The sequence below is a fragment of the Manacus vitellinus genome, unplaced genomic scaffold (assembly GCF_001715985.3).
Source record: "Manacus vitellinus isolate BGI_N305 unplaced genomic scaffold, ASM171598v3 scaffold_89_pilon, whole genome shotgun sequence".
Classification (NCBI taxonomy): Eukaryota; Metazoa; Chordata; class Aves; order Passeriformes; family Pipridae; genus Manacus; species Manacus vitellinus.
In genome coordinates, this window is record NW_021940863.1 from 52,710 (window position 1) to 65,794 (window position 13,085).

A 13,085-nucleotide genomic window follows, 5' to 3' on the forward strand; every position below is an offset into this window, starting at 1 on the left:
GTGCTGCAAACCTCTAAGTCACTGTCAGGTGACAACCTGACTAATCTAATTTGAAGTTTGCCCTGCTCTAATCAACAGGCTGAAACAGATGGTATCTAAACTCAGCCATTCTGCGTGCACCCCAAGGCCTGCGTTAGGCAGGTCATCAAATGAAGAGAAGAGTCAACCAACCTATCATGAAAATAAAACTGTGAAGGCGAAGTTCTTATCTTCAGTTGAAATAAAATGGACTTAATCCCTGTAAGGCTTTAAAACATGCAAAAACCACCCAACCTAATTCTTTGGGGAAGGTATGATGTGAAGGTCAACCTCTTGTAAAGCAGCCCAGCCAGTTAATGGTCAGTTACTACAGCTTTAGATAAGAGGCAATTATGTTTTGATTTCATGTTTTATCACCCTTATGTTGACCAGGGGCCCTGACAGAGAACAGAAAGAACACTAAATTTTATTTTATCTTGCCAAGTGGGTGCAAAAATACAGTCAATTTCTGTAAGGTAACATCTTAAAAGTCTACTTTGCACGTAATACAAAAGACCAAGCAGAAACAGTACCTTCTGCTATTCCAGAGAACTAGTAAATAATACCATCTCACCATAAGAAGTGGGTAGTGTCTGAGATGAGTTATGGTAGCACAGAACAAGCTGTCTAGAAAATACAACATTAGGGTTTTTTAATAAAAGGCATTGTCTGTGCCCCAGCATATACATCTTGCTGTTCTGTCCAACACTTAGAAATAGTCTACTAGGATAAAATCTACCCTTAAGGAGTTTGAGTCTGCTCTTTCTTAAAAAAAAAAGTGAATGAACTGTGCAAATGTATATTAATTCAAACAAAATGAAAGAAAACTAATCCAGACTTGTACTCATGTAATTTAGAAAATGTTTTGTGCCAATCCTTCTCTTTTAAATAATTTGCAGATAGACTTTATGCTAGATTTCAATTTGGTGCCATTTTTGATGGGAGGCTATAAAGCCTCATAAAAAGGTCTTTAACAAAAATGCCTTCCAAACTTTAAGTTAAGGCAAGGCAACACCTTAATGAGGTATTTATTCAGCACTTGTTTTCTTAGTATACAGACATTGCTGTAAGGCTTTGTGCGATTTTGTGGCTGGATTTAGATTATAAAGAAAAACCAGGACAGGAGAGACCAACTTTGTAGACGAGCTTTAAAGTAAGGACGAGTAAGCAAGTGGGGAATGCAACGGGAGTTTTGTGTGGATGGTGTGATGCAAAGGTTAGTGTCTACTCAAAGCCAATCAGTTGATTAGTAAGGGCACTTTCATAGAAGAGACACCAATGTTTTCATGTGTAAGTTTTCTCTGTTTCAATATGCACCCATTCTTTACTGACCAGGGTTTATCTATCATTGATTAGCTACAGAGCAGAGACAACATATTAACTAACCTTGAACTGGAGACTGACTGTGGGTTTTCGGTGCTTGCTTCCACATTTAAGAGTGTCTTGATTGTTACGACTTGAAACATGTTCAAATAGATCATAGATGAAATCAAGACTGAAATGGGAAAGAAAAAGAATATTTCTAAAGTGTATCTCTAAGAGACTATGAGGTTCATCACTGTAGAATGCAAAGAAAGCATTGTCCCTTAGAAAGTAGCTCCTCCATCAAAAACACTCTTATTGATTTTCTCCCTAGTCCTTAATAAACAATAGATTTTTCTTTTGCAGAATTTATGCAGGGGAGAAAATAAAAACAAAACAAGGAAGTTCTTTCTTCTTCACTCCAAACACATCATTAGGGAACTGAAGTGTGAAGTCCTACTGCATTTTACTCCACTCACTCAACTGAAACTCCAGTTGACTGTAACTGGAATTGTACCTGCACAAAGACTAAAAAAAGAAGACTTTCAGCTTGTTTAGGGCCATAACACAAAATAGCCACCCACATAAGCCTCACTTTCAGATACCAGCTGTGCCTGCTGTTTTCTACTCTATCAGTTGGGTGCTCTTCTCTCACTGTTTCGACAGAAACACTGACATTTTAATTTGAACTCTGCACAGATGTTGGTGCAAAGGCAAAACCAGGTCCAGCAGCTTTAACTCATCTATTTCTTTTACCTACATACTTAAATTGACAGATGTTATATCAGATATGTCATAAATCCAGAACAAACAACATAGAGAGGTAAATGCTTATTAACAGTTTCCCCTGCACAGAAGGGCTTAAGGGATTTACAAACAAGCAACTTGGCACAGCAAGGCAGGATGACTGAATGGGATAGGTGAGGGCAGCAGCTAAGACAGCAACAGCTGGGCTCAGCTGCCTCCTCTTCTGCCACTCCTCTGCATGTCCTGGAGCCTCAACCATACACCTACCAAAAGGGACATGGTACCGCTACGGCTCACAGAGTACAAGGACCCTAAGACCTTACACAGAATGACAGGAGACACGCAGGTACCAAAGTCATCCACGCTCAAACTTTCAGCAACATAAATCTTTATAGTAACTCTCCCTTTGAAGCAATTACTATATGGCAGTTTGCACTGTGGTAGGTCTCCGACACCAAGCATTCACCCAAATTAGGGAATGCCCAAAATACAAGCAAAGCCAGATGTATGTGAAGTAAAAAACCACACATGCACATTGCCTATGAGGCACCTTGAAACTGTTAAAAACCATCACCAGCTTCCAGTATCCTTACTCATCACAGAATAGCAAGTGAGTTCCCTAGGAACCCCTGGACTGAACAGTGACAAGGTACTCTACAATGTAGGTAAACCCGACTTTGTGAGAACTGATTACAGTCAGATCTGCTTACAGGCAACTCTGATACGCTCATTTGTATGATATAATATGATACAATATGCTCATATCACTTCTATGATATGCTCATTTCTATTTCATTCTATGCTCATTTCAACTCTGTCAAGGTCTGATGCTATGCAATATCTAACATTCAAACTCGAGCAGAATTAGGTTATAAATCCTGGCAGAATTAGCCGATGTAACACCCCTTAATATCATGTCCTTAACAAAAATCACAGAAACATACCTGCTTTCACGTAGTAAGTTCAAGAGATCATCTCTGAAAGTATCCCTGTTCTTCTCCAAGATCCCCCTGACATCATACTGGACCTAGAAGGAAACAGAGCTGGTTCAAACAACAAGCCAAACAGTCAGGCACCTCTCACAAGAGCAGTACTGCAAGAAGTGCTGAGGGAACAGAGTGCTTCAGTTAATTTTGAGCACCCTCGGGGTAAAATTAAGCTAATGAAAATTCTGCTTGGAATAATTTCAGCAAATAAAGAAATTACCTCCCCAGCGTAGTGCTTCACTCCAAAGTTGTGAACGGCAACTCTCGGCTTTACATAAAAAGGATTGTTCTAAATGGAGGGGGAGAAAAAGAGAAAAATATTTGGGGGGGGTGTCAGGGAATGGAATGATACAAAGGTTCACATTATCCTCTCAACCCGTACTAAACAAACCACTGTCTTCCAGTAAACTCCCCAGAAGATTAGTGCTCCAAAAGCAAACAAGCAACTTATAATGATAATAGGATTTGTTAGTCTGAGTTGCTTCAAGTGCAGCAATAACAGATTTATAGTATATAAGATGGCATTATACTAAACCTGAACCCATCTGGCAGAACCACCTATTAAAGGCACTTCGAAAGAGAAGACTATGTCTTGAAGGCAGTTATGAAAATTAGTGGATATGCTCGCATCCCAGAAATTCTCAGAAATAATTCTAGGATCACAAATAAAGGTAACACTAATCTGCACAGAGGAAACAGCAATCTTTCAGTAAATGACATAAAGGTGAATGCCTCATTAAAACAAGGGAAATTGAAGATCTACATAGTCTGAGCTACTGCAGGTTGACAGAGCTCCAATTAAGAGTAGAATTTGACTTATTTACCATGACAGAAACCTTTAACTGCACAGTAACAAGGATATGTTCTTCAGGTAACTTCAGGGAACTGAGTCTTGACAGCAAATTATATGGATTGCCATGGAAGGAGAAATATATACAAAAAAGCCTCTAAAACTATGCATGCACATATTTGAACCGTGAATTTCTACAGAAGCAAAGAGATCCTCCATAATTTGCAGAGAAAACATTAGTGAAACATCACATACAGCATGCTGGGCATTCAACTTCTCCAGTAAGGTGGAGTCAGTAGCTTGAGGAAAATGGCTCTCCTCATTGATAAGTGCCAGTAGTCCCAGTTTCTAGAACAGCAAGAACATACAGAAAATGAATTAGTGCACAGATGGATAAAGATGTTGTCCCCAGTTTGGAAAAATCACAAGGTCCTTGAAGTTGCTGTGTGCAGAGAGGTGCAAAACCACCCATACACAACTGAAACCCCACTCTTGTAGATGATTGCAATCCTATTTTTCTGGCAACAATGCTTTTGAAATACAGAGCATATGATCCATGGGCAAAATAAAGAAAAACAATCTACTGGAAGAATCAACAGTTCTCCTGATGTAAGTAGTTTTTAGATGCATACAATGACATTGCCTCAGACTATATCTCCAGCCTCCAAGATTTCCAGTGATCAGGAGTCTGAGTAAAGAAGCCTTTCAAAAAGCTTTCTTCCATTAAATTATCTACTTAGTTGTTGAACCGATGCAAATATTTAGCACCCACAGTGCCCAAGGGCAGAGCAAAAGATATACAGTTTAACTACATGCTGGGTGAAACACCACCTCCCTTTGCTTTGCATATGCCTCTGTGTCATTTCCTTTGATGTTCCCTACTTAAGGGGTGGTAAGCAAAGCAAGATACCCTGCAGTTAATTAATGTGTCCAGCAAGCTTCAGGCTGATACAGCCTCTCAGAAAAACATGGATCTCCAGGAGTACATTTTAATAAGCCACTTCCCATGGGCCCAGAGCAGTTCGTGACAAACCACATCGCCCCGACCGCAGTCACATCCTGCCAGCTGGATCCCCTGCCTACTGCCATTTGTTTCTGTGGCCATCTGAACTCTTGCAGCCACAAACCCTGCTACGGAGATAAACTCATGCAGCTCACCTGTACTGGTGGCAGAAGTGAACATGGATCAAATGATTCTTTTTAATCAAGTGCAAATATTGCTTTTGTACATAATCACACACTGAGAAAAGTTGCAAAAACACATATAGTGAGTTTACAATATAATCTGTACTTGATACTTGAAAATTATCTGATTAAAAGTTTGCTATTTAAACATGCAAGATGCACCATTCTCTTAACTTGTTCTTTGTGTTGGCAAGTGTTTTAAGGACAGATTATCTCAGAACAAAAACTAACAATAGGTAACATCAAATTATTACCTTTTCAATAAGATCCAAGCACTCGCCATTGTCTGTCCAGTCAATATCCTCCCAAATCAGTCCTTCCCTAAGGAAAATAAAGAGGGCCTTTTTATTGACAAATATGATGAAATCATTTTAATTATAAAAATAGGAGGACCTGGTGCATTTATCTTGCAAATTAAAGCAAAATCAGCTTGCTTTTAAAAAATACACAGCTCCAGACAGAGATTTTCAAAGGAAGCTAAGGGACCTGCAAATCAAGATTTCAAGTGAATACTGATAGTCAAAATTCTTTCAAATTTCTTCCCTGTCTCTTACCTGCTGTATTCCAGTTGCTCCAAGGAAAAGATGTGCTTGTTGAAATACTCCTGAAGCTTCTCATTTGCATAGTTAATATTGAACTGCTCAAAACGGTTTACCTAAGGAGACAAGAAATTTTAAAAAATGCATACATTTTTGTATGTATTTTACTTTGCAAACAAGGGACTAGTTTAAGTCATGACATGTTTAATAATCAAGTTCCAGAGAAGAGGACAAAGATATGTACAACAATAAAGTATAAATATCAAACAATCCACTTAAACAAGCTTCTGAAACCTACCTCAAAATTTTCAAATCCAAATATGTCCAAAATTCCAATAGACTTGAAGTCTTCCTTGCTCCTGATTCTGCTATTGATTTTCTTAATGACCCAAGCAAAACACTGAGAATAAAGTGCCATAGCCATAGAATCTCTGCTGTCTATTGCCTGTGTTAAAAAAGGAATACACAACACATCAATCACCTCTGTGACCCCTGTGTGTCCTTAGCACACCATAAAGCAATGTATGATGCAAGCAGATTCGTATTCCTATGTAGCTCGACAGCAATTGCATTAATACTTACAAGGCATCATGGTTTGAGTTTAATAGTTTAAGTTAAAACAGATGTATATCTATGTGTCCTTAAAATTACATCTCAAGGCTAAAGCATTCAAAAAATTAGAAAATTATAAACTGAAGGTGTGGAGGAAGAAAAGAGAAGGGTAGGAAATAATACCTTCATTCACCCTTTTCTACAGTTAAGCATAATGTTATGCATACCTATTTCTAATCCCATTCTTGTAAATGATAAAAATATTTCTCCAGAGAATTTCAAAAATATTCACCTTACCCAAGTATCGATAGTGAAAAATATCAGCCTACATGATTAGGATTTGAAAAAAAAATGGTAAGCAATCAGGCTTAATAAGGATAACAAGAGCCAAGCTCCCAGCCCTGGTCTGAATGACAGGATGGAATCTATAGAGATGACACCTTTCCCAAAAAAATCTATGTAGTGCTTTTGATTACAACTCCGATGCATGAGCTAAGCTTCTGTCCCTGAGTGTCTAGTGATTTCTCTGGACTTGAAGATTGATACATACCTTTCACAAACCCTAAAAACATGTCAAAACTGAGATGCCTTTACCTGCTGTATACTAAGAGGTGTTAGGATTTCTTCTCCCCTGAGTATCATTGACCTCTGTGTCAATGCTTCAGTTAGCTGTGTGGAGTCCAACCCTAGTAATTCAGCAGATCTACCCAGAGCTGCCAAAAGAGAAAGACAAATATGTCCTTAAATGTATAAGGTTATGAAACCAATTTGGTTTTTTACTATTATTATTATTATTATTACTACTACTACTGCCACCATTTAAGATGCTTCCAAAATGACAGGGATTAGAGACAAAAGCACAACTAGAAACTCTAAGATATTGTTTTGCTGCTCACGAAAAGGCATAAATATGTACGACTGAAGGGAGTTAACAGTAGAAATTCACCACAAGTAAGTCACAAATATTTATTTACCTCTTAATGTTACACCTAAAGGATTCAGACAATTCAGTGCTTACACTAACACATTTTTCTTGATACAAACAGTAATTGACTCTTTGTCCACATGACTGCTTTTCAGCTTCCCTCAGGATGATGAGGATAAACCAATGCAATTTTTTTCTTACATGCATACTTTAGTTTTCAATTTTGCTATAACATGGTATATAAGCAGTATGTAATGCTACTCTCTATTGCCATATTTGAACAAATGTTTAAAATGCTCACAGCTCATTCTTTAGTCACACCAGCACATACTTTTGGATTTGTAATTGAAGTATTGAAAGCTCTAACAAAAGATACCTTTGGTGGAGATCTTGTTAAGGAAATGTATTTGAGCACATATGTTTTATCAACTTGAGAATATTTCAAGAAGAAATTAGATTCAAATGGAATTTCATTACTATTAATGGAATAAATATGTGCCCAAGCTCTTCCATAACTAAGATCTAGCATCCAGCAGCAGACTAACTTTCCTCATTTGTCAAACCCCATCCCTCAAAAATAACATATAACATTTTAATCAACATTTAAAGATGTTAAAAAGCAGTAAGATCCTTTCACTGTTTGTCCTTGTTAGGTTCAGATACAATAGCAACAACTACAACTTTCATAGCCTCAAGAAACATTTACATTTGGATGCACACCCTTCTCACCTGTTTTAAAGGACACCTGTGCCCCACCAGCAGTGATGAACTCAACATTTCCTAGATGCAAAATGCCAGCCAACAGTCTCAAAACTTCTCGTACCTCCTCCTTGCTGAATTGCATCACTTCCATTGCAGTCTGGAATGACATGTGAGTTTCTTTAATAACATGCACACAGACTCAAAAATGGGAGGCCTTAGAAAAGCAAGTCAGGACTAACAGAGGCCTGGCTGGAGTCCATTCCTTTGGTTTCATGCCAAACTGAATACACTGTAAGGTACACTGGAACATCTTGAAATATGTAAGTACCTCTGCTTTTAAGAAATCTCATTTTGATGCTGTAATGATATTGTAATGTGCTTTCAAATTCATCATTAAAGTTGTTAAAATATTAGAATGACCTACTGAGTTGTGCATCAGACACAATTACTTTAATTTGAATTATTAATTGATTACCCCTTGTGTGTTTTTACCAAATTTTGCCAATTAGCCTTGTAGGTAACAAGGCATAGGGGAGGAAACACAGCAACATGTAAGATTTGCTCATGTGTGCACCCAAACACGCATTTTACCAGTGTGGTCTGACAACTCCCAGTAAAACTGAGCAGGAAAGGAATCTATATAAAAGTGTCGAATTTATGAATAAACAATATGGCAACGATCAAGGGTCAACTACATAAATGAGCAAATTGGAAGATATTAGAAGAAATACTAAAACAAGAGGAACACATGCTTTCTTTGACACAGATGGGGTATGTAATTGTATGCCGCTTGAAATGACCAGAATTTCCCAAACTTGGGTCTAATACAAACCTGTCTGAGACCAGATCGGTTTTATACTCGCCTAGTCAGACATGTTATAGTCACTGCAGGTGTCTGGCAGATGACACATGACACATTTTATCTTCCATAAATCATCCATTACAAATGGAAAAGCCTCAGACTCATGACACAATTCAACGTAGGGTAGGGATAATGGTTGAAGGTTTATTTTCTAAAGAAGACCTTTCACAACAGAAAGGCAGCAGCACTAGGAGTTCATCTCTACAGTCACCATGCAGCTCGTCCCTGTCTCCTACAAAAAAGTTTCCCTTAAGTAACATTTCCATGACTGAAACCGCAATAAAAATAGGCAAAGGAGATGACTATAATAGGAAAAGACAGGTGAGGGTGAACTGTGGGGGTTTCTGCCCGCCTCCTGTTCTGGGAATGCAGCCTGGCAGCCTCAGCCCCTGCTCCCAGCCTGCCCACGCTGCGGGCAGCAGGCAAACATCACCTGCCCAACTGATTTCATGCTCTGCCTACCCTGGGATGATTAGCACAAATTAAATGTCATGCTAACCTAGTTCAGCACGTGACAACAATATAGATAAGTTACCAACTTTTCCAACACACCCTTCCACCATACAAGATGACGGCTTTTTACACTAAAAAAACCTGCTGCATCCACTACACCTTAATTTGTCAATTTGGCAAAGAGATTAACATGGCTAACAGTTGGGTGAAGGGCATAAAATCAAATGTTTTGTCTGATTTTTAAAATCTAATGTGCATCACCTTGGTGCTACAGTATGCATGGTCAGTACAGACTAATTGCTGTGGGTATAAGATATAAAGACATTCATAGAGATTCCATCAGGACCCGGTTTCTAATCTGTGTTTATGTTTTCTTCAATTCTATTGTGTAAGTCACTCCATACAACTGGATTTTGCAGCTACAACTTAAAGAGTCACAGGTGTTTCACTCCCTGTGTGTTGCACTGCACTGCAGACTCCATCCAATAGATGCTACATGATTTGGGCAAAGCTTTAGGATTGAAAAACAGTGAAATATATCTCTATCTATCTATCTATCTATCTATCTATCTATCTATCTATCTATCTATCTATCTATCTATTTATCTATCTATCTGTAATAGAAAACAATATAGGGAAGGGCAAAGGCCTATAAAAGCCTTAGTGACTTCCCAACAGATATACTTTTAATTTCAAAATGTAATAATTTCTCTAAATTACAGCACACGTTGAAATGACAGTAAAAATGAAATACTAGAGAGAAGGTAAAGGCATGTTCAAAAGGACAGTGAAGCATTTTGAGAAAATATAAATCCCTGTAAGATTAGTGCCTACAGCACAAAAAGGCTTTGTCCCATTCCCTGTCAATGGGCCCCAGGCAGCTTGAACTTCCAGTGTTTTTAAGCAAAAGAACTAGGGAAACAACTCACAATGACTTCCTTGAAAGAATCTTTGTCACTGATTGTCTTATCCGCTATACATCCAGACTGATTCAGGTAGTGGTAGTTCTCCGGTACAGATAAGTAAAAAGCATCTAATGAGGAGAGAAAAGAAAGTGAAGGAAAAGAAATGCCAAAACAAAAGTACTCCACAAATTACTAAGTTAGAGTTAAATAGTTCACAATTCATGTGTTCAGAAATGATGATGATGATGCACAAGACAAAGTTTTATATTAAAATACGATGGGGGGCTATTTTCCTGGGTTTTGTTTTATTTAACTGCATAATGCAGTTAACTTTTTAGCATGCAAAGACAGCAGGTGTAAGGGGAGATGCTGGGACAGCTTTCAGCAATTTTGCACATATACAAAAGTAATTTCTTTTGTTCAGTGGATTTATTCTTTATGAGAGAGGATTAGAAGAACCAGAATTATTTATCTTTGTCGCTGTGGAGTTATTTACTACCAGTGAAAATATTCAGTTTGAACAGAATGAGGCATGTTTGTCCCCAAGTAATTTTCCCAAGGCCACAGCAGAAGCTGGGAGAAAAAACTATCAGCAGCTCAGTGACATTCTTCAACCAAGCAGGTTGCTTTATTAAGGTGAGCTCAAATTCACACTCACTGAATCCCAGCTGAAAAAATAACCTATTTCTCTGCTTGGGTTAGTGGGTTTCTGCAGTTAAATTCTCCACTGCTGTCACCACAGCTGACTGCTCAGTGAAAGCCACTACAGTTGTGTGACTTGTGTTTTGCCACTCACCTTTCTCTCTCTCTTCTATCCCCGCCAGCAGAGCATAGAATATATGATAATTTCTTTCTCCAGGGTTTTGTCTTACTACACGATTCTGTCAAAGTAAAAAACAGCGATCATTTTTAAGGATAATTTTTTTATCCACAGTTTCAGAAAAAATATTAAACCAAACACAACTAACTAAGCAAAAGCAAACATCAACTTACTTTTTCCAATAAATCTAGAGCCAGGAAGAAAAGCTTTAGTCAAGGAATAAAGTAAAAAGCAATTAATGCAGAAGCCATTTATAATCTTCTTTCTTTTATTTGAGACAATAGGAAGAGCATCATATTCTTTTCTTACAACATGCTAAATATGTTTGATACAACATGCCTACAACAAGATAAATAAAGTAGCAATGATAATAATATTAGCAGTTCTAATATCGATGTATTAACACCTTCTTCTCTTCCATTCCATCAAAACTGGACTTGTGACATTCTGCATCTTGAATGACATCTGCTTCCTTTGCTTTTTCTTTTCCCTAAACAACTTTAAATTTGTCCTAATGCAAAAGCAGCTGTTTAAAACAGCAGGCAAGATCCCCTCGGAATATTCCTCATCCCCACACCTCTGGTGCTCTGGTCATAGTCCGATTTTGCCAAATGCAGGGCAAATCTGAGGATTTAACCCACCCAGACACATGCTGCAGAAATTCAGCAGCTCTGCTCTTTCCAGTACTTCTCCAGAGAAGTAAGCAGCTTATCTTTGGATATAATAAATTAGGAAAATGGCTGACGACTGAGGTTATCCCCAAGAATTCAGGCTGGTTTAGATCACTGTGTAGGAACAGGCATATGAGCCACGCCATGCTGGCAGTAGCAACACATAATCCTGGTCCTCCAAGAGTATATACACCCCACACTGCCACGAATGCATGTGTGCATGTGTGAATTTGGTGTTGCTGCTTCTCTTTCCCACTAACACCAGCTCAATTTAACCATGATGAGGTGAAAGGACAGACAAAGGCAAGCCAGTTCTCTCAGTCCTCCACCAAGGAGGTACATAGGAGCTGCCTGCAAACAGCAGTCAAAGCACCAAATGAGGATACAATCTATAATTCTTCCTCCCTGAATGTTTCCTTTCTGACAGATGTTCAGCTGAATAAACTTCCCAAAGCGACTTGAGTTGTTGTTGTAAACAGTCTTCGCATTGCCAAAAGCTTCCATAATTGGACTGTGAAAACAGAGAATGACGAGAGTGTTAACACGTGACTAGCATGCCAATAGTTTCACATGGGACTGGTGAAAGGAACAACACTCTGACAAACTCCCTTGTGACACTCTTCTCAGCCGCAGCCTACATCCTCAGCAGTACCCTCCATTCATTAGCAATGGGCATCTCAATTTCCTATCAAAAGATGCAAGTATTCACGCAACAGGAAGATTAATCGTACCAAACTACTCTGCAGCTGCAGAGTAGTAACTGCTACTTGCTACTTCTCTTGCAATTGCTCAAAAGATGGAAATAAGAAATCTCAGCACATGCAAATTGCTAGACAGATGTAAGGAAACAGTCCTTGTCCTAAGGCAATTAAAAAAAAATAACTACATCAAGATACAGCATGTATAACAGAGATGAAGGAAAAACAAAAGTAACAGCATCTTAAATTGTCTTGTTTTTAATACTTTGGAATCATGTATTATTTCATGTGAACACAGAATATTTTTTTGCTTTTGGAGATTGTGTCCAATTTATCTGATGCATTTACTCATTTGTCTTATCAGTTCTCCTTGCCCTCCCTTTCCCCATCATGCTATTACCACTTGAGGACTTTATACTCACCATGTTGTATCTTGTTCTACCCTATCCTCAGGCTACACAAACTGAACCAATGGTTTCTCCCTCCCATCACCCATTTCCTTTATTCGGATTATCTCAATTCAGCCCCAAACAAAAATGAAAGCCACAATTAAAGCTTCATTACTTTCAAAATTCTGCATATTTTTGTTTTATTAAGATATACCATAGTGCTCACAACTATCTAGAGTAACCAGGTAATTTTATTTAATGGAGTATTTCCCCATCTCCAATATTAATTTTATTGTTCAATAAACAGACACACATATTTAATTACACTGCAAGCTCTTATTTCAATGTCAAGGCTTCGGTCTTCTGGAAAAAATACCTGTGTATTGAAAGATCTAGTACCTGCTCTCAAGAATAGCTTGCTCCACACAGGATGTCTTCTCTCTGCAGGACAGCTCCAGCGAATGTTGGCTCATTGCAGACAAGAATTTGAGAATCAGCTTAGTGCTTTCTGTCTTACCAGCACCACTTTCACCACTGAAAG

General features: G+C 38.3%; 1 protein-coding gene across 1 annotated transcript in view; it reads right to left on the bottom strand.

Annotated features, from left to right (window-relative positions):
• The window catches only part of LOC103756639 (unconventional myosin-X), a 124,984-nt gene that overhangs the window by 51,278 nt on the left and 60,621 nt on the right, over positions 1 to 13,085 (bottom strand). Inside the window, exons 4-17 of the mRNA XM_029965021.1 lie at positions 12,944 to 13,078; positions 11,844 to 11,968; positions 10,960 to 10,973; positions 10,763 to 10,847; positions 9,991 to 10,094; positions 7,774 to 7,903; positions 6,714 to 6,832; positions 5,866 to 6,012; positions 5,583 to 5,683; positions 5,283 to 5,349; positions 4,099 to 4,191; positions 3,274 to 3,342; positions 3,012 to 3,094; positions 1,405 to 1,513 (exon numbers count right to left, since the gene is read on the bottom strand). Of these exons, the coding sequence (XP_029820881.1) occupies positions 1,405 to 1,513; positions 3,012 to 3,094; positions 3,274 to 3,342; positions 4,099 to 4,191; positions 5,283 to 5,349; positions 5,583 to 5,683; positions 5,866 to 6,012; positions 6,714 to 6,832; positions 7,774 to 7,903; positions 9,991 to 10,094; positions 10,763 to 10,847; positions 10,960 to 10,973; positions 11,844 to 11,968; positions 12,944 to 13,078 (1,381 nt within the window). The remainder of the gene's footprint in view (positions 1 to 1,404; positions 1,514 to 3,011; positions 3,095 to 3,273; positions 3,343 to 4,098; positions 4,192 to 5,282; positions 5,350 to 5,582; positions 5,684 to 5,865; positions 6,013 to 6,713; positions 6,833 to 7,773; positions 7,904 to 9,990; positions 10,095 to 10,762; positions 10,848 to 10,959; positions 10,974 to 11,843; positions 11,969 to 12,943; positions 13,079 to 13,085) is intronic.